Source organism: Petaurus breviceps, unplaced genomic scaffold, assembly GCF_028583685.1.
Source record: "Petaurus breviceps papuanus isolate PSGF00001 unplaced genomic scaffold, PetGlider_PUasm1.0 90994, whole genome shotgun sequence".
Classification (NCBI taxonomy): Eukaryota; Metazoa; Chordata; class Mammalia; order Diprotodontia; family Petauridae; genus Petaurus; species Petaurus breviceps.
The window spans coordinates 1,040,303-1,064,620 of NW_027187393.1; the positions used below are offsets into that span (position 1 = coordinate 1,040,303).

General features: G+C 49.9%; 2 protein-coding genes across 2 annotated transcripts in view; one reads left to right on the plus strand and one right to left on the minus strand.

Annotated features, from left to right (window-relative positions):
• The window catches only part of UNC5A (unc-5 netrin receptor A), a 108,416-nt gene extending 86,742 nt beyond the window's left edge, over positions 1-21,674 (plus strand). The window contains exons 6-15 of the mRNA XM_069077487.1: positions 3,925-4,089; positions 5,719-5,907; positions 7,680-7,982; positions 12,369-12,456; positions 12,789-12,957; positions 13,182-13,415; positions 13,656-13,805; positions 19,269-19,436; positions 19,723-19,901; positions 20,194-21,674. Of these exons, the coding sequence (XP_068933588.1) occupies positions 3,925-4,089; positions 5,719-5,907; positions 7,680-7,982; positions 12,369-12,456; positions 12,789-12,957; positions 13,182-13,415; positions 13,656-13,805; positions 19,269-19,436; positions 19,723-19,901; positions 20,194-20,359 (1,811 nt within the window). The 3' untranslated portion in view covers positions 20,360-21,674. The remainder of the gene's footprint in view (positions 1-3,924; positions 4,090-5,718; positions 5,908-7,679; positions 7,983-12,368; positions 12,457-12,788; positions 12,958-13,181; positions 13,416-13,655; positions 13,806-19,268; positions 19,437-19,722; positions 19,902-20,193) is intronic.
• A 7-nt stretch (positions 21,675-21,681) lies between these two features.
• Positions 21,682-24,318, minus strand: part of HK3 (hexokinase 3) — a 36,235-nt gene continuing 33,598 nt past the window's right edge. Inside the window, exons 14-17 of the mRNA XM_069077488.1 lie at positions 22,870-23,053; positions 22,525-22,680; positions 22,150-22,383; positions 21,682-22,065 (exon numbers count right to left, since the gene is read on the minus strand). Of these exons, the coding sequence (XP_068933589.1) occupies positions 21,927-22,065; positions 22,150-22,383; positions 22,525-22,680; positions 22,870-23,053 (713 nt within the window). The 3' untranslated portion in view covers positions 21,682-21,926. The remainder of the gene's footprint in view (positions 22,066-22,149; positions 22,384-22,524; positions 22,681-22,869; positions 23,054-24,318) is intronic.

Consider the following 24,318-nt stretch of genomic DNA (forward strand, 5'->3'; position numbering starts at 1 on the left):
ACATTCTGTGTTCTAAGTTCCCTCCCAACTCTGACATTCTGTGTTCTAAGGCTTTTCAGTATCTAAGTCTATTTTCTGGGCTTCCTTCCATCTGTGACATTCTGTGTTCTTTGATTCCATAAGTAGACAAGTGTTTGAGCACCAGAGTTGGGCTCTGGGCCCAGTGCCCTTGGGCTCTGGCCTGTCTTTTGTGAATTGATTTCTCTGCATAGAACATCGATCCCAAAACACCCTTGGCACATCCCCTCTGTGTCCCTGGGGCCTCAGCTCAACCTGCCCAGTTTTTGGTTGGCTGCCTCAAGTTGGGGAGTTGCTGTGTGGTTGTGTAAGGAAGCGGGAGGCCAGAGGAGAATGATGAGGGGAAGGAAGGAAAAGGTGCCCACAGTGGGCAGGTGTGGAGAAGTGTCCCTCGTGCTGGCACACTGGGGTTGCTGGAGGACCAGGCTGCATGTGGTCCATACGATACCACTAGTTGGATGTGTCTGCACAGGAGTCAGGTTGAGGTCTGACACTGCCAGCAGAGTGATGCTGTTTCTTAACCCCAGACGGTGTCCTAGGGCAAAGCTGGGCACAGACCATCAGCTGATTATAGGGAGGGCTCTACTGAGCCTTTCAGTCTCTTCCTCAGCTCTCAGTAGCATTCAGTCAGTCAACAAGCATTTATTCCAGGAGTGGGGAACTTGCAGCCTCAGGGCCACATGTGACCTTCTTGTGTGCAGCCTTTTGACTGAGTCCAAATTTTACAGAATAAATCCTTTTATTAGGGGGATTTGTTTTGTGAAGTTTGGATTCAGTCAAAGGGCTGCACTTGAAGACCTAGAAAGATACATGTGGCCTCAAGGCTGCAGGTTCCTCACCCCTGATTTATTCAGTGCCTACCCTGTGACAGACTGAATACAAGGACAGAAAATGAACCAGCCCCTGCCCTCAAGGAGCATACAGTCTTTATACATTAAATATAAGGCCATGGAGGGTGGGGAGCGGAGACCAGGAAAGGCTTTTTGTAGAAGGTAGCACTGGAGCTAAGTTTTGAAGGAAATAAAAGATTATTGGAGGGGATAGAGGAAGGAGTGCATTCCTCGAATGAGGAGGAGCCAGAACAAAGAGGAAGGAGGAAGGAAATGATGTTGGGTGAGGAAGAGAAGGAAGGCCAGTTTGGCTGGGCCCTAGAGATGTGAAAGGGAATAATACATAAGAAGGCTGGAAAGGTAGCTTTGAGACCAAGTGGTATAAGGCACTATGTGCCAAATAGAGGAAGTTAGATTTACTCCAGAGATAATAGGGAGCTATTAGAGTTGATTGAGTAAGGGGGGAAACATAGGCAGACTCAGGTCTGACCTAGAGCAGCTGCAGAAAATGGAGCAAGAAATACCCCCCCCCCAAGGTAGCACGAGCTGATTAAGAGACACCTGCGGGAGGGGTCTCCTGCTGGGCACTGGGGAAGGACAAAGGTGAAACACAGTACCTGCCCTTAGAGAGGTCACAGGGTACTCGGGGAGGGTATGACATGAACTTTGTCCCCGACCCCTAGAGCCTTCCCGGTCTGGGATGGCAGGAAACCGGGACACTGCTGGGGACACCTGTGTTGCTGTAAACTTTGTTCCCAGAGGTAAAAACAGTGCAGGAGAAGGTGTTACTCCAGGTATAGAGCCCGGGTTCCAGTCCTACCCATGCCACTTACTGTTAATTTATCAGTTGGCAAGCATCTCTCAGGCGTTTGCTGTGTCCTAGACACCCAGCTAGGTGCTGCATATACAGGTAGCAAGGACAAAACAATTCACACTCTCAAGGAACTTGGATAAGCCAATATCCTTTTGGTGAGTCTCAGTTTCAGTTTCCTCATGAGTAAAATAGCCACAATACCGTTTGCAACATTGACCTCCAGGTTGTAGCCCTGTGCCATTTCCCTTTAGTGGGAACCTCCAGTTTCTCCTCTCCTGGCCACAACCCCCCTAGGGCCCGCCAGGGTTACAGGTCAGCACAGCAAGCACTTATTGGGTGTTTAATTCCCTGTGACAGGCACCCAGGTTTAAAGATGATAATGAAGCAGGCCTCAGCAATCAGGTGCTTATAGTCTAATGAGCAGGTGCTAGAACAGTGATGGACTAACAGAGATTTGAATAAAGGCAGTGCAGAGCTCTGCACCAGGAACCTTGGAGAGAGACAGGAGGGAAAAATCACTTTCACCTGGGAGTGAAGGAAGATGAGATGCACCTGAGCCAAGCCTAGAAGTGAAGAAAAGGCCACTAGGTCAGCTCTGAGCATAAAGACAGTGTGAGCCCAAGGCAGGAGAGCTAGACAAGAACAAGGCCCCAGACCAGTCCATTTTGTCAGAAACAGTATGTGCTTCTGAGAGCCCTACACTAGCCCTAAACCTGGGGTCCCATGAATCGACACCTAGTGGTATCCAGAGGCCGTAAGGTGCCCCCACCTTCCATGTGGTGTCAGGAAATGGGTACCGAGACTGGACATTGCCCCAGAAGCAGCATAAAAGAGGGCTGAGCAGGTTATGGAAGGCCTCAGAGACCAGAACAAGGAATTTGTATTTCATCCTCTTGGCTAGAGGAGAGATGAAGCCTTGAAGAACTAGGAGTAGTTGCAGTGAGGATTGAAAGAAGACAAATGCAGGAGATTTTGCAGAGAGAGAATCAATCTGACTTGGCAGCATATTGGATGGGGGTGGATTGGGGGGCAACGGGTGAAGGAAAGGGAAGAGTCAGTGACTGGCTGGTTTCAAGCTTCAGTGGCTGGAATGATGGTGGCACCATCCACAAAAAGAGATATCTGTAATATAAGGATGGGGGTAGGTGCTGGGGAGAAGATGCTTCAGTTTTCAGTATTGGTATCATTTGAGGGGCAGCGTGATCTAAAGAGCACTGTTAGACTTGCAACCAGAAAGACTTGGGTTCTAATTAGGCAACTCAGACACTTAACTAGATCTGTGACACTAGGCAGACCTCTCGGCCTCCATTTCCTCTTCTACGAAATGGGGCTGATGACACTTGAAGATGTTCACCCTTCATTTGGAAATCCAAGACTGAACCTTGGGGGAAAGGTTAAGGTTGGAGACATGGAGCTGGGATTTACCCACATTGATAATTAAAGCCAAAGGAGCTGATGAGAATGTTAAGGGAGAGAGGAGAAGGCCGAGGACAGAAAATGTTCCTGTGGGAATAAATGCAGATAGCCATTGTTGCATCATTTGATAAAGGGTAGCTAAGACAAGGAAGCGCCAGCTACATCCAGGCTTGAGCATTGTAGTCTTAGACTGGAAAATCAGATTCCACCCAAGGGGAGAACATCTCACAGGGTCCTTCTGGGGCAGGGCTTAAAGCTCGGGCTTCATTCATGATTCTAGGATCAGGGATTAGTGTGGGGTAAGTCTGGCTGCTGCCTTGGAAAACAGAGGAACTCACAGACCTGAATGAAGATTAAGTACAGATTAAGTAAGATTAAGATCAGGCTCATCAGCTCTGCGTCTTGACTACTGGACTTGACTACTAGACAGCAGGGTGTCCAGCTAGGCCCTGCTTCTTCATCCAGTGGATGTCCCTTGGCATCCCATTGCCCTCATTGCTGACTCTCTGCCTTAGCACCACACCTAGCCCAGGCTCTGCCCACCGGCCCTGGCATCATACCACCTCCCACTTCATTAGCCCTCACCTGCAGCCGCCGCCATCACTCGTTGCCGCCGTCATCATGTCCGCCGAGCACCTTCCCCTGGTCCACTCTCCATGATTCAGCTGGACAAGCATGGACCTGATGTTTCCAGCCCCTCTGAGGCCTACTCTCTGAGATAGCCTTTGTTTTTTCACCTGAGATGAGAGACGGAACAGGGGGAAGGGAGTTTGTCCTGCCCCTGTGGGTGAGGGATTGACTGTTTCTTCTTTGTCTCTGTCTGGTGTCCCCGTCTCACATGTGCAGTAGACGGAGGGTGGACTGAATGGAGCAAATGGTCGGCCTGTGCGCTGGACTGTACCCGCTGGAGGAGCCGGGAATGCTCTGAGCCTGCACCCCGTAACGGCGGGGAAGAATGTCAAGGGGCCGACCTAGACACCCACAACTGTACCAGTGACCTCTGCATCCACAGTGAGTAATGTCCCCTCACTCCGCTGTAACCATTCCATTACAATGACAACTTCCTCCTTGACTCCTATACCATGAAATTGCCCCCTGCAGAGACTTCTCCCCTTGTTCCTCCCTCCACTGTAAATCTCACACACACATGGATCTTTCTCTCTCCCTTGGTGATCAATCCCTCCCTCCAACCCAACCTTGCCTTGAGTCCTGCCTAATTCTATGCTCCCAGTAAAGCATCTCCTTCCCCTACCCTAGCCCTACCTCAGCTCTCCTGGCTCTCCTAAGATGGGTTCCCACATTTCTTCATTCACCTGGCCCAGTTCCTCTTGGACATCTCCCAGGTCTCACCACCCTGACCCTAGGCTATGTTCTTAAAGCCCCTCCTCCATCATGCTGCTCAGTGGGGAGTCCCTGGGTTTAGGTGTCTGGGGCACTCTCCTATCTCAATCCCTTGCCCATGAACTAGACAGTGGCAATATCTGCGCTGCACTTGCCCTAAGTGGTGGATTCAGAGTCAGAGAACCTGGGTTTGAATCCCAGCTTTTACTGTGTGACCTTGGGAAACTCACATAACCTCTATGGACTTCAGTTTCGTCACCTGGAGATTGATGGGTTTGGACTAAATAACTCCTAATGTCCTTTCTAGATCAAAATCTATGATCTGGGAGACCTTCCCTCCCCAACCCTGCCTCCTGTTATGTCAGAGCAGTTGGGAGGAGGAGAGAAAGTAAAGGATGGGAGTCTCTGGGCCAATGTCACTAACACAAAGGTTCTAATGTGATGTTTCCCTGAAACAACCTCCTCCCCCCACCCCCACCTTCTCTTTCAATTAAAAACCTAATTATCCGTGTCAATTCCTTCCTGATGGACCTTCCTTCCATTATGCAGATTCCCACTAAAATCTATATTGATTCCTCCAGACAACTAATCCTACCTCTCTCCACCAGGGCCCTTGTCCTTTCTATTCCTCTCTCTCCCACCCCCATCCCCAGCCTAAATCCCATCTTAGGCTCCACACGTTGCTGTGGGCTTTTTCTACAATACCCAGCAGCCCCAGGGTCAAGGAAAGATGGTCAATCATGTATGTGAGAGGAAGAATATGTAAGAAGCTGGGGGAAAGGACAGAAGCTGAGCACTCCAGAGGGCCCCACACACACACTGGTGTCAGGCCCCTCATAAGAGGTACAGGCTTCCATAGGACTCTACCACAGGCCACAGCAAACTGGTCTTCAGAGGCTAGTCCTGGGCCCAGGGAAGATGTGGGTTTGCCTTCCTCTGTCGCCTCCCTGATGATAGAGACTCTCCCAAATCATAGTCCACTTAGAAAACACTTTCAAAGACTGTAGAAATGTCAGAGCTCAAAGGACCCTAGAACACGTAGAACTGGGAGGAATCAGAAATTCTCTAACCAGTGACTTGTCCAAGGTCATGCAAATGAGTAACTGATCTGAGACTAGAATCTGAGGCTTTCAGTTCCCATCTAGTGTATTGCCAGAGTCAGCACCCCCTGGTGAATGCCCTTACATAGACATCCCCCTATGTCCAGTCTGGATGCCCCAGAGAGTGGGAACTCTTCAGATGCTTGCTCTGTGGGGGCTGGGTAAGCCCCATCACCTTTTACCATACTCCCTCTCACAGCTGCCTCGGGCCCAGAAGATGTGGCCCTGTATGTGGGGCTCATTGCTGTAGCTGTGTGCCTGGTTCTTCTCCTGCTTGTCCTCATCCTGGTTTATTGCCGGAAAAAAGAGGGATTGGACTCAGACGTAGCCGATTCATCCATCTTGACTTCAGGCTTCCAGCCCGTCAGCATCAAACCCACCAAAGCAGGTGAGGTCACCCTCCTCTGGCCGGATCTGCCAGGCACATCCTGGCCAAGGCTTCTCCAGAGCCCTGGGGCTGCGATCAAAGTGGACAGTCTCTACTAACCGGAAGGACCTAACCAAGGGACCTGGGGACAGAGCACTTGGCAACCCACATGTCAGTGACCTTGGCCCAAAATTGGAACTTGGGGCCTCCCTTTGGCTTTCCTAGACCAGGTGACTTTGGAAAAGAGAACCAGACCTAGAGCTAAGTCACCTGGCACTTCAGCAGCTTAGTGACCCTGGGCAAATCATGTAATTTCTCTGGGTCATGATTTGGTTGTCTATAAAATAGGGATAATAATAGCTCCCACCACCTGACCCCCTGTGGTCTTGTGAGGAAATCATCTTATAAACTTTAAAGTACTGTAACAATTATCCTTGGTAAATTCATGCTAGAGCCTCTACCTCCTTTTCCCCTCTAGTCTGATGCTCTTTCCACAGTCTGTCATAGCCCCTTCCATCCTCTCAGAAGGGTTTGAGGGCTAGCCTTCAGTTTGTTGTCGTTGTTGAGTGGTTTCAAGTCATGTATGACTCTCTGTGACCAAATTTGAAGTTTTCTTGGCAGAGATAATGAAGTGTCTTGCCATTTCCTTCTCCAGCCCATTTTACAGATCAGGAAACTGAGGCAACCAGGGTTAAGTGAGTCACCCAGGGTCAACCTGCTAGTAAGTGTCTAAGACCGGATTTGAACTCAGGAAGGGAAGTCTTCCTGACTCCAGGCCTGGCACTCTCTCCTCTGTGCCATCCTAACTGTTCCTGCAATCCTCAGTTAGTTATCTAGTAAATTGAGTCCCACAGCAGCACTCATTTCTGTATGCCAGTTAGCAGAGTGCATAGGGAGCCATATTCAGTCTGGTTGCTGGCTTGAAGGGGATTATCAGTGGGCACTGGAGCAGGTAGGACAGCTGGGTTTCCACATCAAGGAACTTAGTTTGAGTAAGTAATGTGGCATGGCACCCAAGTGTTAATTATGTCTTAGAAAGCAGTAGGAGAAGGGGGTTGTCCCGCTTCCGGCCTCACTTGGGATGCTGCCTTGAGCTTGGGGGACCACTTTTTATATTTCCTCATCCCTCCTCTCTCCACGTCTTGGACGTACTTTGGGGGGTGAGGTTGTCCCCTCTGGTAGCATGTGAGCTGGAGGGCGAGGGCTGTCCTTTTGGATGGTTGTTGTTTTGGGTGGCTTGGGGCAGGGAGGGGTCAGTTCTTGGTATCCCGGGCTTAGCACAGTACTGAGCATGTATTAAGTGCTTCAATGTGTGTAGACTGATTGACTGGTAAGCTAGAGTTTGACTTAAGAGTGGCAACCAGAATGGGAAGAATACTGAAAACCCTGCTGTAGGGAAGGCAGTGGAAGGAGGGAAGACTCTGCTTCAGAACAGGGGGGCATTTTATAACTGCCTCCAGACATGTGAAGAGCTGCCACAGGGTGGGGGGGTCCACTTGGTTCCATTCAGTGCCCAGAAGGAAGCACTGAGGGCAGTAGGGAGAGAAGCAGACCTCAGCTCAGTGGAAGGAAAAAACTTCCTCACAGCTAAGAGCTGCCCAAGAGTGAAATGGGCTGCCTTGGGAGGTAATAAGGTCCCCATCCCTGGAGGTCTTCAAGAGAAACCTATATCATTTCATATTAGGGATATGGCAGAGGGGATTTCTGCTGGACCAGAAGACCTGTAAGGCACCTTCTCATTCTCATTCTGTAATTCTTCCCCCCACCCCTTTTCTCCTTTCTTTCCTGAATAGACAACTCCCACCTGCTGACCATCCAGCCAGACCTCAGTACCACAACCACTACGTACCAGGGCACCCTGTGCCCTCGGCAGGAAAGTTCTGGCCCCAAGTTCCAGCTCACCAATGGACATCTCCTTAGCCCCCTGGGCAGCGGCCGGCACACCTTGCACCACAGCTCACCCGCCTCTGAGGCCGAGGACTTCGTCGCCCGTCTCTCCACCCAGAACTACTTCCGTTCCTTGCCCCGGGGGGCCAGCAACATGGCTTATGGGACCTTTAACTTCCTGGGGGGACGACTAATGATTCCCAATACAGGTAGGGCTTGGTGCCATACCAGCATCCTACAGGAAGGGGAGAAATAAGAGGGAAGGGAAGAGATGTGGGAGAGTGAGAGGGGCTGTTATGGAAATGGCTCTAGACTCGGGGTCAGAAGGCCTATGTTGAAATAGTGACTTCAGCTTTACTATCTGTATCACCCTGTTCAATTCATTTCCCCTTCTGGGCCTCCATTTACTCACCTATAAAATGGGAATGATGATGCTTGCCCTAAATCCCTCACAGGGCTATTGTGTGGAAGCTGTTTTGTAAACTATAAAGTGTTATAGGTGAGTTATTGCTATCAGAGTTCTTTAGATAAATGGGTCTAAATGGGCTTGGGGTGACAGGGACCTTGGGGAGACAGAGGAGCCACTAGGGCCGGCATCTCTGTTATGAATAGCATTTGAATTTGAGATCGATCAGCAAGTGACTGCTGATGGCCTTTAAAGCCATCTCAGCCAAACCCCTTGCTCATGTCCAGTTTGGGAATTTTACAAGCGTAACAGAAAGATTGGGGACACCAGGGATGGGGCAGAGTGAGGTTGGATTTGAGACAGAAGGTTGTGGTTTTGGGAGGCCGAGCTGGAGGCTGAGAGATCTCTGCAGGAGAGAGAGAACTCATAGTCGCTGCCCTGCATGCCACACGATTGGCTGCCTCTACTGACTGATGGAACCCAGATCCCGCCACCCGTTCCTGAGGCTGCACCTGGGTAGCTCTGTGCTCATTGCTGGGGCCACAAAAGCACTTCTGAATATTTAGAAGGTGAAGTAATGATCACCAAGAGCTAGTGTGGGTTCACTAAGAGTGTCATGCCATACTGGTTGTTCCTTTGATGAACATCAGTCTGGAGGGAGGTCTGTGATAAACAGGACTTTCTCCTGTTCAACATTTTTGTGAGGAACAGGAGTAGAGGAAGGGAGGAAAGGATGGAAGGAAAGAAAAGAAGGATGGGGGAGGGAAGGAAGAAGGGAGGAAGGCAGGCAGGATGGAAGGAAGGAATTATTAAGCATTTGACAACAACTATAGGAGTTAGGTGCTATTGTTATTCCTGTTTTACAGGTGAGGAAACTGAGGCATACAGAGGTTAAGTGCTTGCTCAGAGACACAGAGCTAGTGTCTAAAAACAGATCTGAGGTTGCCAGGCCAGCACTCTATTCATTGCGCCACCTAGTGGCCTCTAAAGGCATGTGGGACATTCTTATCCAATGTGCAGGTGACAGACATGAAGCTGGATCCAAAAAGCTGAGGAAAGACTGAACAGGGATCAGCATGAAGCACTCCACTTGAATTCATTGTAATCCATTCCCCAAGTACAGAATGGTGGTGGATATGTGGCTTAACACCAGTTCCTATGAAAAGAAGCTGGGGGTCTTGGGGTGCTGCAAGCCGAGTGTGGTCTAAGGGTGCTGCACCACACCTCCTTCTGCTGTGTAGCCGACATTTACATAGCCCCATCCTGTTCTTGGAGTCCTTTACAGACACTCTTTTCTTTGACCCTCACATCCACCCTGGGAGGTTTACAGGTTTACAGGATGAGAACCATAGGAACCCTCAGGCTTGAGCTTCCCACCCCAGGCAGCCATTTCCCTCACTCCGGGTTTCTCTTCTCCCTGTGGATCAGGGTGTAAACTCCACGCCATCTCTGAGACAAGCCCATGCAGCCTTTCCTTCTGTTTTCTTAAGGCGTTTCAGACACAAGTTTGAAATGTTAACCAAAGTGCCAAGTCACTAGATTATAAGACCTCTTAGGAGCCTCCAGCCCCTCTGCAGGAGATCCCTGCATCACTGCCCCAGTGTCCTGTTCTCAGCATGATAGAGTGACTGTAGTCCAGGGTCCTGGGTTCAGATCTCGCTTTGTCCACTTACAGTGTGACTTTGGGCAAATCTCTACTCCAAAGTTCTTCATCTGCACTCACAGGGCTGTGACAAGGAAGGTATTTTGTGAATTCAGAAGCATTCTAGATAGGAATGGGAGTCAGTGTCCCGTCAGCACCATGTCAGAAAGGCTTCAGTGATGGCTGTACCACATCTGGGGTCATGCTCAATGATACAATACTGACAGCTAACATTTAGACAGTACTTACTCGGTGCCAGCACTGCTCATTTGATCCTAGGTGCTGTTATTGTCCCCATTTTGCAGATGAGGAAATGGAGGCAAAAAGAGGTAGGCTTGAGGTAGTCACACAGCTAGTAAGTCTGAATCTGGATTTGAACTCAGGTCTTCCTGACTCCAGACCTAGCCCTCTATCCACCGCACCACTTAGCTGTAGTAAGCCCAGATCACATGGGATCACCGATTTAGAGCTAGAAGGGGTGGGTAATACTCACAAAGCAGGCCAGCCTATTAACCAGATTTCCCAAGGATCAAGAAAGACAGTGGCAAACAGTACTGGATTTGTACTTAGTTGACCTGGGTTCAAATCCTGGTTTAGCCACTTACTATTCTAGTCTCTGCAGTGGATAGAATTCCAGGCCTGAAGTCAGGAAGACCTGAGTTCAAGTCCGACCTCAGATACTTCCTAACTGTATGACCCTGGGCAAGTCACTTCACCCTGTTTGCCTCAGTTTTCTTATCTGTAAAATGAACTGGAGAAGGAAATGGCAAGCCACTCCATAATCTTTGCCAAGAAAACCCCAGATGGGGTCACGAAGTGTCGGACATGACTGAACAAGTAATACAAAATAAGGATCAAATGGTAGATTCGTGTCAGGTTATGGAAAGTCCATAAAGCCATTGTCTATGCTAATGGCAAACTAGAGTCCCTGAAGGTTTTTGAGGAGAATAACATGGTCTGACATGTGCCTTAGGAAGATTATTGGTGGCTGTTTGATGGATGGATTGGAAGGAGAGATTGGAGACAGGGAGTCCAATTGAAGGACTCTTACAATGGTCCAAGTGAAAGGTGAGAGACTGAATGAGGGGTGTCTGTGAGTTGAAAGAAGGGATCGGCACAAAAGATAATACAGAGGGAGAACCACTGGGACTCGGCAGCTGACCAGCTAGGGAAGAAGTAACGGAGAAGGAAAAGTGATGGGTGACTCTGAGATCACCAGCATGGGTGACTAGAAGGGTGGTAGTATCTTCCATAGAAATCGGAGAGCTTGGGAAAGGTGTGGGTTGAGGAGGTGATAATGGCCCTGTTGATTTTGGAAGGCCAGTGGGAAATCTGTCTGGATATGTCTTGTAGGGGGCTGGTGATGTGAGACCCAAGTTCAAGAAACAGACAAGCTGAATATTTAGTTTGGGCAGTTGTCAGCATCAGGATGATATATGAATCCATAGCAGCTGATGAGATCACAGAGCAGAGAAAGAAGTATAGAGAGAAAAGTGACTCGGTCAAACCTTGGGCAACACCCACCCATAGGAGAAGGGAGATGGATGGGACCCAGCAAAGGAGACTGAGAAGGAATGACCCGACAGGTTGCTGAGAATTGTCGAAAAAGCAGTTGTCACAGAGTCCAAGGGCATGCAGAGCATGTCCAGGAGGAGGGGGAAAGATCAATGCAGTGAAATTAAGGAGTTAGAAAGTCATGGACTCCAGAAGTAAAGGGTCATTGGGCTTAGCAGTGAAAGAGACCAAGAGAGTAGTTCCATCGGAGCAGTGAGGTCAGAAGTCATACTGCATGGGGTCAGGCAGCCAATGGGCAGTGAAGACGTGTGGGCCAGGAGTGGATACAGCTCTTTCTGGGAGTTTGGCAGGGAAAGGGAGGAGAGAGATAGCACAGTAGCTTGGGTGGAGACTGCAGATGTTCCAGCCACTTGCCCAGGTTCTCTGAAGACTTACTCATGTTCTGTTCTTCCTCCCTGCCCCCTCAAGTCTGTGACCTCCCAGAATCATGGGCTAATGGAATTAACATGAGAAGGGAACATAAGAGATCAGATCGTCCAACCCCTTTATATTATGGAGAAAATAACAGATTCAGAAAGGGGAAGTGATTTGTCCAAGGCCACATAGATAGGCAGTAGCAAAACTGGTATTTGGAGTGAGGTCCTCAGAGAGGCAGCACAGGTGTGATAGATAGGATCCTGCCTCAGACACTTACCAACTATGACCCTTAACCTCCCTGTGCCTCAGTTTCCTCATCTGTAAAGTAAGGAGGTTAGACTCAGTGACCTCCAACGTCTGCCTCTAAATCCATAATACTGTGACTGTAAATCCAGCACTTTCACTGTAGGTCTGTGGGAGAAATGAATTTTGTACAGAAGAAATAACATTATTTCCATCCACAAGAAGAGAAAATATTTCCTTATGGATTATGACACAGATGTTTGAAAGGGACGGGGGAGGGGAGAGGACACAAAGAAGATGGGGTAAAGAGTATCTACAGTCAGGAGGTAACTATAGAGACCAAGGCTACCTTCCCAACTTCATTTCTTCTAGGAATCAGCCTCCTGATCCCTCCAGATGCCATTCCCCGGGGAAAGATCTATGAGATCTACCTCACACTGCACAAGCAGGAAGATGTGAGGTGTGGCCATGACCTGGGCCCTGCTGGGGAGGGGGGAAGAAGGGAGGTTTGTCCCCAGCCCTGCAGCCATCAAGGGAGAGGGAGGCTTAGCTTGGTCCCCCATCCTACCTTGCTTCAGGCCTGGCATGAATTGGTGGGTAGGAGCTCCTTCATCACTGGCCTGGCCCAGCCCAGCCCATCCGCCAGGGCTCTTAACCTGCCCAGGGACAACACTCATCCTGGGGCAGCTTGCCCATCATCCCCCTAGAATAGCAGCGTTGCTTCTCAGTCCTTTGCCCTTCTCCCACTGATGCCTTTCCTCCCCTCCCTTGTCCTATATTTTCCTACTTGAGGCTGCCCCTAGCTGGCTGCCAGACCCTGCTGAGCCCCATCATTAGCTGTGGGCCCCCTGGAGTCCTCCTCACACGGCCAGTCATTCTTTCCATGGACCACTGTGGGGAGCCCAGCCCCGAGAACTGGAGTCTGCGGCTCAAGAAACAGTCTTGTGAGGGTACCTGGGAGGTGAGAGGCTGGGCAGGGAGGAGGCAGTGTGAATGCCCCTGAGGTATAGACAATAAGAAGGTGGAAGGGGGCAGAAGCCATCTGAGTGTGGGAGGGGAGGAAGGAAAGCCAGCCTGGGAGGGGAGTCTCGGTTCTAGTAGGGCCCAAGCAGTGACTCTGTAGAAGCCCCTTTCCTCAGGGTGGTGTCCGAGTTAGCACCCGTACTCCTTGCCTCTGCCCCCCAGGATGTGCTGCACCTGGGTGAGGAGTCGCCTGCCCACCTGTACTATTGCCAGCTGGAGGCCCGAGCCTGCCACGTCTTCACAGAGCAGCTGGGCCGCTTCGCCCTAGTTGGGGAGGCCCTCAGCTCAGCAGCCGCTAAGCGCCTCAAACTTCTGCTCTTTGCCCCAACGGCCTGCACCTCCTTGGAATACACCATCCGCGTCTACTGCCTCCATGACACACATGACGCACTGAAGGTGCCTGGCCCAGCTCCCCACCCCACCTTGCCCCGAGGCACCCTGCTTCTCCCACCCCCAGGGACAATTGGGCATCTCTTCTGTCCCAGCAGCATGAGTCCTGCGGGCTTCCCTGTGCAGGTGGGAGTTGGGGGCATGGAGGGAGAAGATTCATGACAAGGGGGGGTGTCTGAGGACCCTTCCAGCTTTCTGGTGTCTGCCCTGGAGCATGACAAGGGGCCTGGCTTGTCTGTGGGGCAGGAGGTGATCCAGCTGGAGAAGCAGATGGGGGGGCAGCTGATCGAGGAGCCCCGGGTCCTCCACTTCAAGGACAGTTACCACAACTTGCGCCTCTCCATCCATGAGGTGCCCAGCTCCCTGTGGAAGAGCAAACTGCTTGTCAGCTACCAGGTGAGGGCCGGGAATGTGACCCAGCTGGGGACACCTGCACCTCACCAGGGACCCCCCCTCCGTGGGACATCTGACTGTTAGTCTGCCAGAGACCCGGGAGGCGTCCCTCCGAGGCCAGGGGATGCCCACCTCTCACTGGGAAGCAGGTGGGCTTTGCCCACCATTACCCCCAACGGAAGTTTCTTGGGGGCTTGCAGGAAGAGGGCTCTCCAGTTAGTCCTCCATCCTCTCATTCAGGTCCCTAGAAACCCTGCCCCAATACTCCCCAGCTAGTATTTCCTTCAGGAGAGAACATCCATTCTACATCTTAGGCTCTTCCCTTGCTGGGCTACTGGTCTGTGCAGCTGAGCAGAAGTTAGAGCGGCAGATTTAGACTTGATATGACAAATGGAGAAATTCCAAAGAGGAGTGGGCTTCATTGAGAGGTAATAAGCTCCCTCTCACAGGAGGTCTTCAGTAACAAATTAGATGACCACTGACACATGTCATAGGGTGGGATATATGTAGTAGGGGGGGAGGAGAGATTAGATTAGATCAGGGGTGAGGATCCTGCAGCCTCAAGGCCACATGTGACCCGCTAGGCCCTCAAGTCCTGCCCTTCGATGAATCCGAACTTCACAGAACAAATCCCCTTAAAAGTATTTGTTCTGTAAAACCTGGACTCAGTCAAAAGGCTACACCCAAGGACCTAGAAAGCCACATGTGGCCTCAAGGCCATAGGTTCCCCATCCCTGGACTAGATTGTCTCTGTTGCCCTGTCCAACCTTCCACCTGAGATCCCACTAGGAATTTTCTTCCAATTTTCATTACTTCTGTACTGGAATCCTCTATGGCCTAACTTCTCCCTGACTGCAGCCAACAGCAATCCTGAGCTCATGTCCCCTGTGTGTCCCAAAGCCTTCACAGGACATTCATCCCTTTCTTTCAAACAGAGTAGGTCATTCAGAAGGACTTCATTAACATTGCAGGAGAAATAAAGTTGAAATCCACCAGAAATATGGGATCAAAGCCCACAAATAAAATCTTATCATAAAGACTCCCTGATTTCCCAGTAGACAGTAGCCTCACTTGTGGAACCAGCCAGCTCTGTCCCCGTTTACCATGCATTTGAGTCTGGCACAGACACCTGACCATCCATCTGGCTATCCCAGAAGCACACCCAGTTGATGGCTTCTCCCTGGTTTTATCTACACCAGCATTTCCCAACCTAGACCATGGAGCATATGAGTCAAATAACTGTATTCTCTGCTGCAAATCACCCCTCTTCATAGCCTCAACAGGGGGCAACTCAGGGGTGCAAGGAGTATTCAAATACAAGGAAGGAACCTGGAATTGGAGCAGGATTCAGGGAGAAATGTATCATAGATGCTTTCACCATTTGCAGCCTCCCAGTACAAGGCATTATCATGTACCTAGACCAGTAATATCAAAATCGTATAGAAAAGGGGACCACTAAGCCATACATAAGGATCCCTGAAGACCATATATACACTTAGAAAAACCACCTGTTAACATCTATAGTCTACTGTATTTTTATTTTTGTTAAATATTTCCCAATTGCATTTTAATCTGATTCCAGCTACATATTTGACACCTGTGACCTAGATTATTGCAGTAGCCTCAACAGGTGTCTCTGCTTCCCCTCTCCCCCTGTTAATCTTGTCCTTCATGCCATTACCCAAAAAATCTTTCTCATACATAGCCATGTTACTTCTCTCCTCAAAAGTTTTCCATGGCTCCCTATTATCTATTGAATACAGGTGAGACTTTCTGAAGGCCAGCCACATTTCTTGCTTTCTCTCCTTGCTTTGTCCTATACCTTCTGGGCTCCAATACAACTGAACCTGTACCTGACCCAACCAAACCCTGCTCTCCATCCATGACATTGTGGCTGCTCTCCCCTCTTCCTGGAAGACTCTCCTTACCCTTCTTTGCCTGCTGAATTCCTCCCCATTAGTAAAAGCCCAAGTGGGTCAGAAGTGACCTGAGGAGTCATTTGGTTCAACCAGCATCTGGGCAGAAATGCCTTGGCCACATGCCTGACAACTGGTCATCCAGGGTTGTTGAGGATCTGATGAACTATTTGTAAATTGCTTAGGACAGAGTGGAGGCTTAATAAATATTTTATTACCTTCCCCTCTCTTTTTACTTGAAGACACATTCAGTGACAGAGAAACCACTCCCTTTCCAAGGTGGCCTGTCCCACTTTTGGACACTTGTAATTGTTAGGAGGAATGTACCGTTTGCCACCTTCACCAACTGCGTTTCATTTTGTCCTCTGGGGCCAAGCAGAACATGGCTGGAACATGGCTGATTAATGCTTCTTGCACATGACAGTTCTTCAGCTAATGAAGGACCCCATAATCCTTAAGTCTTCCCTTCTTCAGGTTAGTCCTTCTATACATCCTCAAACAGATTGGTCCTCAGTACTCTCCCTCCATCCTGGTTTCCCTACTCTGTCTAGGCTTTAACTTGTCAAAGTCTAGTGTGATTCCCAGGACCAGACATTGTGTTCCAGATGTGGTCTGACCAGAGCCTAGGGGATAGTGGAACTATTTTTCCATTGTTCTGGGTTATTAGATCTTCAGTGACTAATCTTTGGGCCTGGTCCTTCATGCAGTTTAGAATTTGTCTCATTGTACTATTGTCTAGCCAACATCTCTCCATTTCATCCACAAAGATAGCATGAGACACTGTCAGATGCTGTACTGAGATCCAGGTTCTCTCTGTCTACAGCGTTACCTTCGCCTATGGGTGCAGTTGCTCTGTCTTCGCGGACCTGTTTGAATGCATTCATGCTGAGTTTCAGTGATCATTTGTTGTTCAGTTGTGTCTGACTCTTTGTGACTTGTATCCATGGGGTTTTCTTGGCAAAGAAAATGAAATAATTTGCCGTTCCCTTCTCCAGAGATTAGTGATCATTACCTCCTTTAAAAAAAAAAATCCTAATCTTTTGTTTTTACATCATCTCCTTTTTCCATTGTACCCCCCTCCAGAAAGTAATCCCTTATTACAAAGATTTTTTTAAAAGTAAGACATCATCTGTAGTGCTCAACCCTCATATTCCCCAACCCTGCAAAGAGGTCCAGGAGGTGACATCTCATAGCCCTTCTCTAGGGACAAGCTTGGTTATTATCATTTTGTAGTAGTTATTCTTAATTGATTTGTTTTCATTCTTTGTTATTCACTCGTGTCCAACTTGGGGTTTTCTTGGCAGAGATATTGGAGTAGTTTGCCATGTCCTTCTCCAGCTTATTTTGCAGATAAGGAAACTGAGGTAGAGAGGGTAAGTGACTTGCCCAGAGTCACACAGCTAATAAGTATCTGAGTCTAGATTTGAACTCGGGAAGATGAGTCTTTTGACTCTAGGCCTGGCCACCTAGATATTTCCATTCTTTGTTGTAATATATTGTTTTCTTGGTTCTGCCTACTTCACTTTGCATCAAGTTATGAGCCTTCTTGTGCTTTTCAGAATTCTTCACAACATTCTTTGTTTCTTATGCCCCAGTGATGGTCTATTATTTTCATATACTACACCTCGTTTAACCACTCCCTAATCAATGGCCATCTACTTTGTTTTCAGTTCTTTGTTAACTACAAAAAGTATCCACTGCCTCTTTTTCTAAAAGCTCACGAACCACAATTTTTAATATATCCTGTTCTAGAATTTTTCCAGGAATAGAAGTCCATTTTACCAGCCCATAATTAAACTCTAATCTCTTTTCTTTTTTGAAAATCAAGACAGTTGCCCTTCTCCAGTCTTTTAGCATGCTTTCAAATCTACTTGGTCTTCCAGAGTTCACTTACAACCCACATCGCCCCTTTATTTGAGTGACCAAGGCACTGGTTACTTGAACTCGCTATTGCTTTTGTGTTGTTCTCTTGCTCTTTCTTCCTGGATTGTGTTCAATGTTAATTCCCCCTCAGCAATCTTTATTAAACCCTTCTCCATCTGAAGACCATATTCCTTAGGAGACTGTAGAACTCATCATTCCTATCTTCTGCCATCTTTCCTTCTTTGGTCTTCCTCTTGCTCCCAGTATACAGGTTCCAGGCAGGGGAGGGCTGTACTTGAGGACCTAGAGGGCCACAAGTAGGTTCCCCACCCCTGCTCCAGGGAATCTGGGATCTCATTGATTTTGATCCCTCTCATGATTCAGATAGCAACCCATCTTTGCCTCTCCTTCCCTTGCAACTTTTGTCCATGTCCTGCCACAAATCTAACATGGGTGGTTCACCCAGTGGATTGGGAATCTCTCCCTTCTTATGTGTATTCTCCTCTCCTGTTAGAATATAAGCTCCTTGAAGACAGGTACTGTCTCACTTTCATATTTGTATCCCTTGTACAATGCTTGGTATATAGTGAGCACTTAAATGTGTTTTTTTTTCATTCATTCCTCTTGTGCTACTGACATTAAGTGGTCAACTATACAGCACAGAAGCTGCCCATTTGTTATCCTTCTCCTGACCAGCTCACCACTTTTTCCGCAGGCATAAGCTTCTCCAGTGACATCCCTTATCCAACAAGTCTTTTGTAATCTCTTATTTGTGATGTATTGCAATGTACAATACAATATACTCCACCATATTCCTTTCTATGGCCTGTTGAGTAGTGAGTATTCCATAGCTCACACTCATCTGTCCCAGGAAGAATTGGCCCCCAGCATAGACTTAAGAACAGCTGTACCCCGTTTGTCCTTGGCATTCATCCCCAACTTCATTCAGCTCCTTCTGAGTGTTAGTGTTCCTTACCCTCATTAACTCTTGTTTATAACCTCTTGCTTCAGTCTTTTAAACATGCCTTTTACAAATCTACAACCACATCTACTTCTGTGACCCAGAGTGATCATTAACAATGAGATGTAAGCCTGGCAAGGGGTCTCCAGTGGAGTGCCTTAAGGATCTGTTGTTGGTCTTGTGCTATTTAACACTTATTACTTATTGGATAAAGGTATAGATGCCCTGTAGTCTGGAAAAGCTGGCATTATAGCCGACTCATTCGGTTTTCAAGGAGATCCCAACAGGCTAGGACACAGGACTGAAACCAAAGTGATTAAATTTAATAGGGGTAAATGTCAAATCTTATAGGTCGGTGCAAAAAAAAAAAAAACTTCTGAATTACAAGCTGGAGTTACCCTGTCCCTCTGCTTCCTCCTCTTTGAAAAGAGAACGATACTTTCACCACACACCTCACTGGGTTCCTAGAAAAGCACTTTGTTCACTTTAAAGTGATCCAGAAACAGGTGCTGTGACTCTCTGCCCTGTCTGGGCTTGGAGACCACTCTGTGGTGTCAGCACCAGACTCGCCATCCCTTGAGCACAAATGAAGTCATTGGTCTTGATGCAATGATCAATCCTTCAGTCTCCCGACCCTGCATTCTCCTGGGGCCGCAGGTGGCTCCAGCCCTGGACTCCCAGGCTCCCCAGTTCTAAACGCTCTCCTTCTCCTCCCCTCACCCCCAGGAGATCCCGTTCTACCACATCTGGAATGGTGGCGCCCAGCAGTTCCTTCACTGTACCTTTACCCTGGAGCGCTTCAGCCCCAGCACCACAGACCTCGCCTGTAAGATCTGGATCTGGCAGGTGGAGGGTGACGGGCAGAGCTTCAATGTCAACTTCAACATCAACAAGGTGGGAGAGGGAAGGCGGGTGAGGACCCCTCATTGTCATCCCTACTGCATATCTGCTCTCATCCCTCTCCCTCATCTAGTCCCAGGTTGAAAGCTAGAGGGAGGTCCCCCTATCCAGCCTTCTCATTTGTCAGGAGTCAGGAAGCCTTCCTTGACCACGCCATCCCAGCTCTAACCTCCTCCAGCCCTTTCAGGACTACACATTTGGGCTCTCAGATGGGCCCTCAGCTAGATGGTGAATGTCTTTAGAGCACTCAGCTGGCTCACAAGATTCCTCCCTGTCACAGGACACAAGGTTTGCTGAGTTGTTGGCTCCAGACAGTGAAGGGGGGGTCCCAGCCCTGGTGGGCCCCAGTGCCTTTAAGATACCCTTCCTCATCCGTCAGAAGATCATCAGCAGCCTCGATCCCCCCTGTGGCCGAGGAGCTGACTGGCGAACTCTGGCCCAGAAGCTGCACCTGGACAGGTAGGCAGAGCTGGGAGGTCACAAGCCTGTAGTACTAGTTGATGGTATTATGGACCTTCTTAGACTGGGGTCCATCACTGAGGTCTGCCTGGGTTCCTTTCCCATTTCTTTCACTCACTTTAGGCAGTAAAGGGCCTTAGTATTTCTCCCTGTTCCTCCTTTCTCAGGGTGAACTGGGAGAGGGTAGGTAGGAAAGGATTCAGTGGAAAGGGATCCCCTCCACTGCAGAGTGGGGTTGGGATGGGGAGGACCAAGGCAGGGCTTTCTCATGGATCATCTTCTCCCTCTGCAGCCATCTTGGCTTCTTCGCCTCGAAGGCCAGCCCCACCGCCATGATCCTCAACCTGTGGGAGGCCCGGCACTTCCCCCATGGCAACCTCAGCCAGCTGGCCGCTGCTGTGGCCGACTTGGGCAAACAGGACACTGCCCTCTTCATGGTGTCTGAGGCCGAGTGCTGAGCCCAAGGCCAGGACTGGCTCCCTGCACGTGCACCAGCATCAGTGGATATGACTTGGGCATGGGCCAGAGGCAAGGTGGGGAAAGGGGGTGGCACCCCTGGAATGATGCCCACCTCTGGTGTCTCTCCCTTCTTGTTTTGTGCCCAGGGAGCCCCTTCTCACAGCCATGACTGGGCCAAGTTAACTCCCCTCTGCCCTTCTCAAAGGGCTCCTTCCCTGGCCATCCTGCTGCCCCGAGTTGGGCCTTGAGCGTGTCATTGACACAGCATCTCCCAGAGCTGGGAGGCTGAGTCCAGCAGGAAGGGAGGGAGGGCCAGGAGAGGGATCTCGGCAGGTCCGGAGACAGATGGTACGTGTGTCTGCGTGTGTGTGTGTCATGCTACCTCTCCCTCCACCCTTCGGGGTTACACATACACATGGACACAAACACAGGGGGTCAGGGAATGGGGTCACCTCGCCCACCCAGAGCTGGGCCTTATGCAAACATTTCTGTGCCTGTGGGGGTGGGAGAGCAGATCTGAGGGGGGCCCCTCTCCTCCCAACCCGGGCCTGTCATTGTTAGCTCCAGGGGCCAGAGCCCATGTTGTGACAGCTCGGGCGTGGACATCCAGCCACACACAGTGGCTCACAGCTGGCTTCTGTCTGTGCTCTCCCACACATTCATCACTCCCCCACCTGTCACACATCATAGACCATGTCTCAAGTACACTCACCCCACTCACAGTATACATGTAGCTCACTTCTGCCACCAGATACCTCCCCCACCTCACATACATGCATCATGTCACATGTCACACACCACACGCGTGCCTCTCACACACAGGCAGCCGTGCTGCTACTCCCATCCCCACAGGGACACAGGCTTGCTCCTCTCCTCCTTCCCTACCCTCCCTGGCCAATCCCTCCCCAGCTCTGTCCCCCCTGAGCACCAGGGAGGGCCAGGGCCAGCTTGGCCGAGGGCTGCTTTAGGCCCCCAGCCCAGCCTAGCCCCTTCCCCTCCATTCCCCAGCCCTCTCCTCAGGCCCTGCGGGGCGGGTGTATATGCAAAGGGAGTCGTGCGTTGTACATTGGCGAGTGTCTGTGCTGTAGTATGTCCGTCCCTGGTCCCTGGAGCCGGGGCAGGCCCAGCCCTACCCTGTCCCCGTGTCCCAAACACAGGGCGTGTTGTGTAAAGACCGTTTCTTTTTCTAATTCTGTATTCAAAGTGCATTCAAGTACTTACACTTGGCCTTATGTACATACAGCCTTGCCCGGCCGGGCACGTAGGGATTTTAGCGGACGTGAATAATGTAAATAAATGATATATATTGCTAAATGGTTTCTATTCGATGGGGGCAAATGCCCCTGGGGGCCAGCAGGGATGACCAAGTGACTGTGGGGAGGGATAGGGAGCGAGAAGGAACCAACCAGGAGTTCCTCCATCATTAGGGCCACCTGCTAGTGGTCCTTAGGACAGAGTGGGGAGGAGAAGTATATGGGGCTGAGGCTGTGACCCAGATAGCATGTTTTGGTCCTGATCCCACCCCACACAGCTAAAGTGGGACCACAGAAGGCAGTCCTCTCAGGCCTAAGTGGATTCAGCCAGACGGCAGGCGACTGCAGTGACGAGGGCAGCCCCCTTACCAGACCCATCCTCTGACTGCAGGAATTTGACAGAGCATCGTGGGGCCAGTTGTTGCACAGTGTCTTTCACATGATTCGAGAAGCTGGGGGAACAAGAGGTGGTTGGGGTGGTGTCCAGTAGAGGCCAGGCCTCTCCCACCTCACCCCTCCCTCAGACCTATACTTACTGGGGGTGCAGTTTGTAGAGGGTGCCATCCACACCCACGGTCACAGTCAGCTCCTCCAGTCCACGGCTCTCTCGAATCTTCTCTACCACAGCAGCCACTCCAGCCCCACAGAGCTGAGCTGCCCGCCGGGACACCACCAGACACACCTCCCGGACCATCATGGCATCGTCGCAGCTTACCGGCAGGCCCAGCTTTTCTAGGATAGCCTTGATCTGCCACCTCTCTAGGTCATCCCTAGGAGAAGGGTCCCTGTTTCAGCAAACTGTCCTCCCGCCCCTGCTCCCCTAGTTCACCCAAGGACATAATCAGTATTAATGCTACAGCCATCAGTGTGCCCCCAAGATGAACAGGGCTGGGGGGGGGGTGCTCAGGCACCTTTCAATATCAGACAGGAACTTGGTCTTGAAAATATCCTTGGTCTTAAGACACTGGAACACCTGGCCACGGAACAGGACCCCGAGACGAGTCAGGAACAGGAGGATCTGGCGGACTATCTCACCCAGATACATGCCACTTATCAGCTTTTCAAACCTGAACCATGTTGGCATGGAATTGGAGGGTCAATGAAGGGACGTTAGCCAAAAAGACTTGGCCCTTCCCTCTCCTCAACTCCCACCCCCAACCCAGCCCACACCCCAGAGGTCCCACCAGCCCACCTGCTGGCTGCCCCTCTTCCCCCCACCCCAGCCTCCTTCTGCCCCTCCTCCCTCGTCCTTGCACCTCCATTTTCCAGGGTTGATGGAGGATTTGTCCACGTTGATGTCAAAGGGTGTACAGAGTTCTTTGAGCAAGTCGTCATCCCCAAAGGCACCCCACTCCATGTTGATGCACATGCGGCCTTCATCTCCGGGCACAGCAGACACGTTGCACAACTCTTCCATGTAACAAACATTGGTCCCAGTCCCTTGGAGAGGCAGGGATGGGCCACCATACAGCCACTGCCAAGATCCATATCCCTCCCCCCTCTCCTTTTCCCAGGCTGGAAACTAGTCACCACGTTTTGTCCATTCTTTTAATTCAATTAAGAAAACACTATTGGATCACTACCATATGCAAGGCCCTGATGTCACTCTGAGGGCATCACATGAAATGCAGAGATCATGACATCTCGAGTCAGAGGTCTTAGGTTTTAATTCAGACTGCAGTTTACTAGCTATGTGACCTTCTAATTATGTGGACAGGTGGCAATTTCTCTGGGTATTAGCTTCCCTACCTGTAGAATGAGAGGGTTGGACTGGATGATCTCAGAGGTCTCCCCCCACTCCAGTCCAGCCTCAAGTCTGCTGCCAGTGTGATTGCTCTAAAGCATAAGTCTGACTGTGTCACCCCTCACCCCTTAATGAGCTCCGGGGACCCTCTTACCTCCCTCCATGATCAAATGTAAAACTTCTCTGTTTGACATTTAAAGCTCCCAGCAACCGGGACCCCTCCTCCCTTTCTAGCCTTCTTTCACCTTATTCTCCAGGTGCTTAGTAAATCCAGCGAAAATGGCCTTTTTGCAATTGCTTCATCAAAGCATTCATCCCATGTCCTGTGCCTTTGCTTCCCTGGAGGGTCCTGTCACACACCCGTGCACGCCCACACACATGCATACCACACCCTCACATATACATTCATGCCACCCTCATACACACACATGCACACACACATGCACATGCACCCCACCCTCACATACATAGACACGCTGCCCTCATACACACACACGCACACACATGCCACCATCTCTTAGCTTCCCTGACTGCCTTCAAAACCAAGCTCAAATTCTACCTCCTACAAGAGACCTTTTCCCATCCTCCAGAGGTTAATGCCTCCCCACTCAGGTTACCATCACTCTGTTTATGTCTTGGATGCACCTAGTTATTCACAGGTTGTCTGCTCCATTAGAATGTAAACTCCTTGAGGACAGGAACTGGTTTTTGCCTTACTTTGCATGACCTGTGCTTAGCACAGTGCCTGGAACGTAAAAGGTACTTAATGTTTACTGACTAACTGCCTTAAATACTGGAAATATAAAGAAACAGTCTTTGGCCTTCAAAGAGCTCACATTTGAATGAGGGAGACAACATGCAATCTGCTACATGTATATGGTATATACAGGGTAAATTTGAGTTAATCTCAGAGGAGAAGGGGAAGGAGACCAGGAAGGATGTCTTGCAGAGGGGACAACTT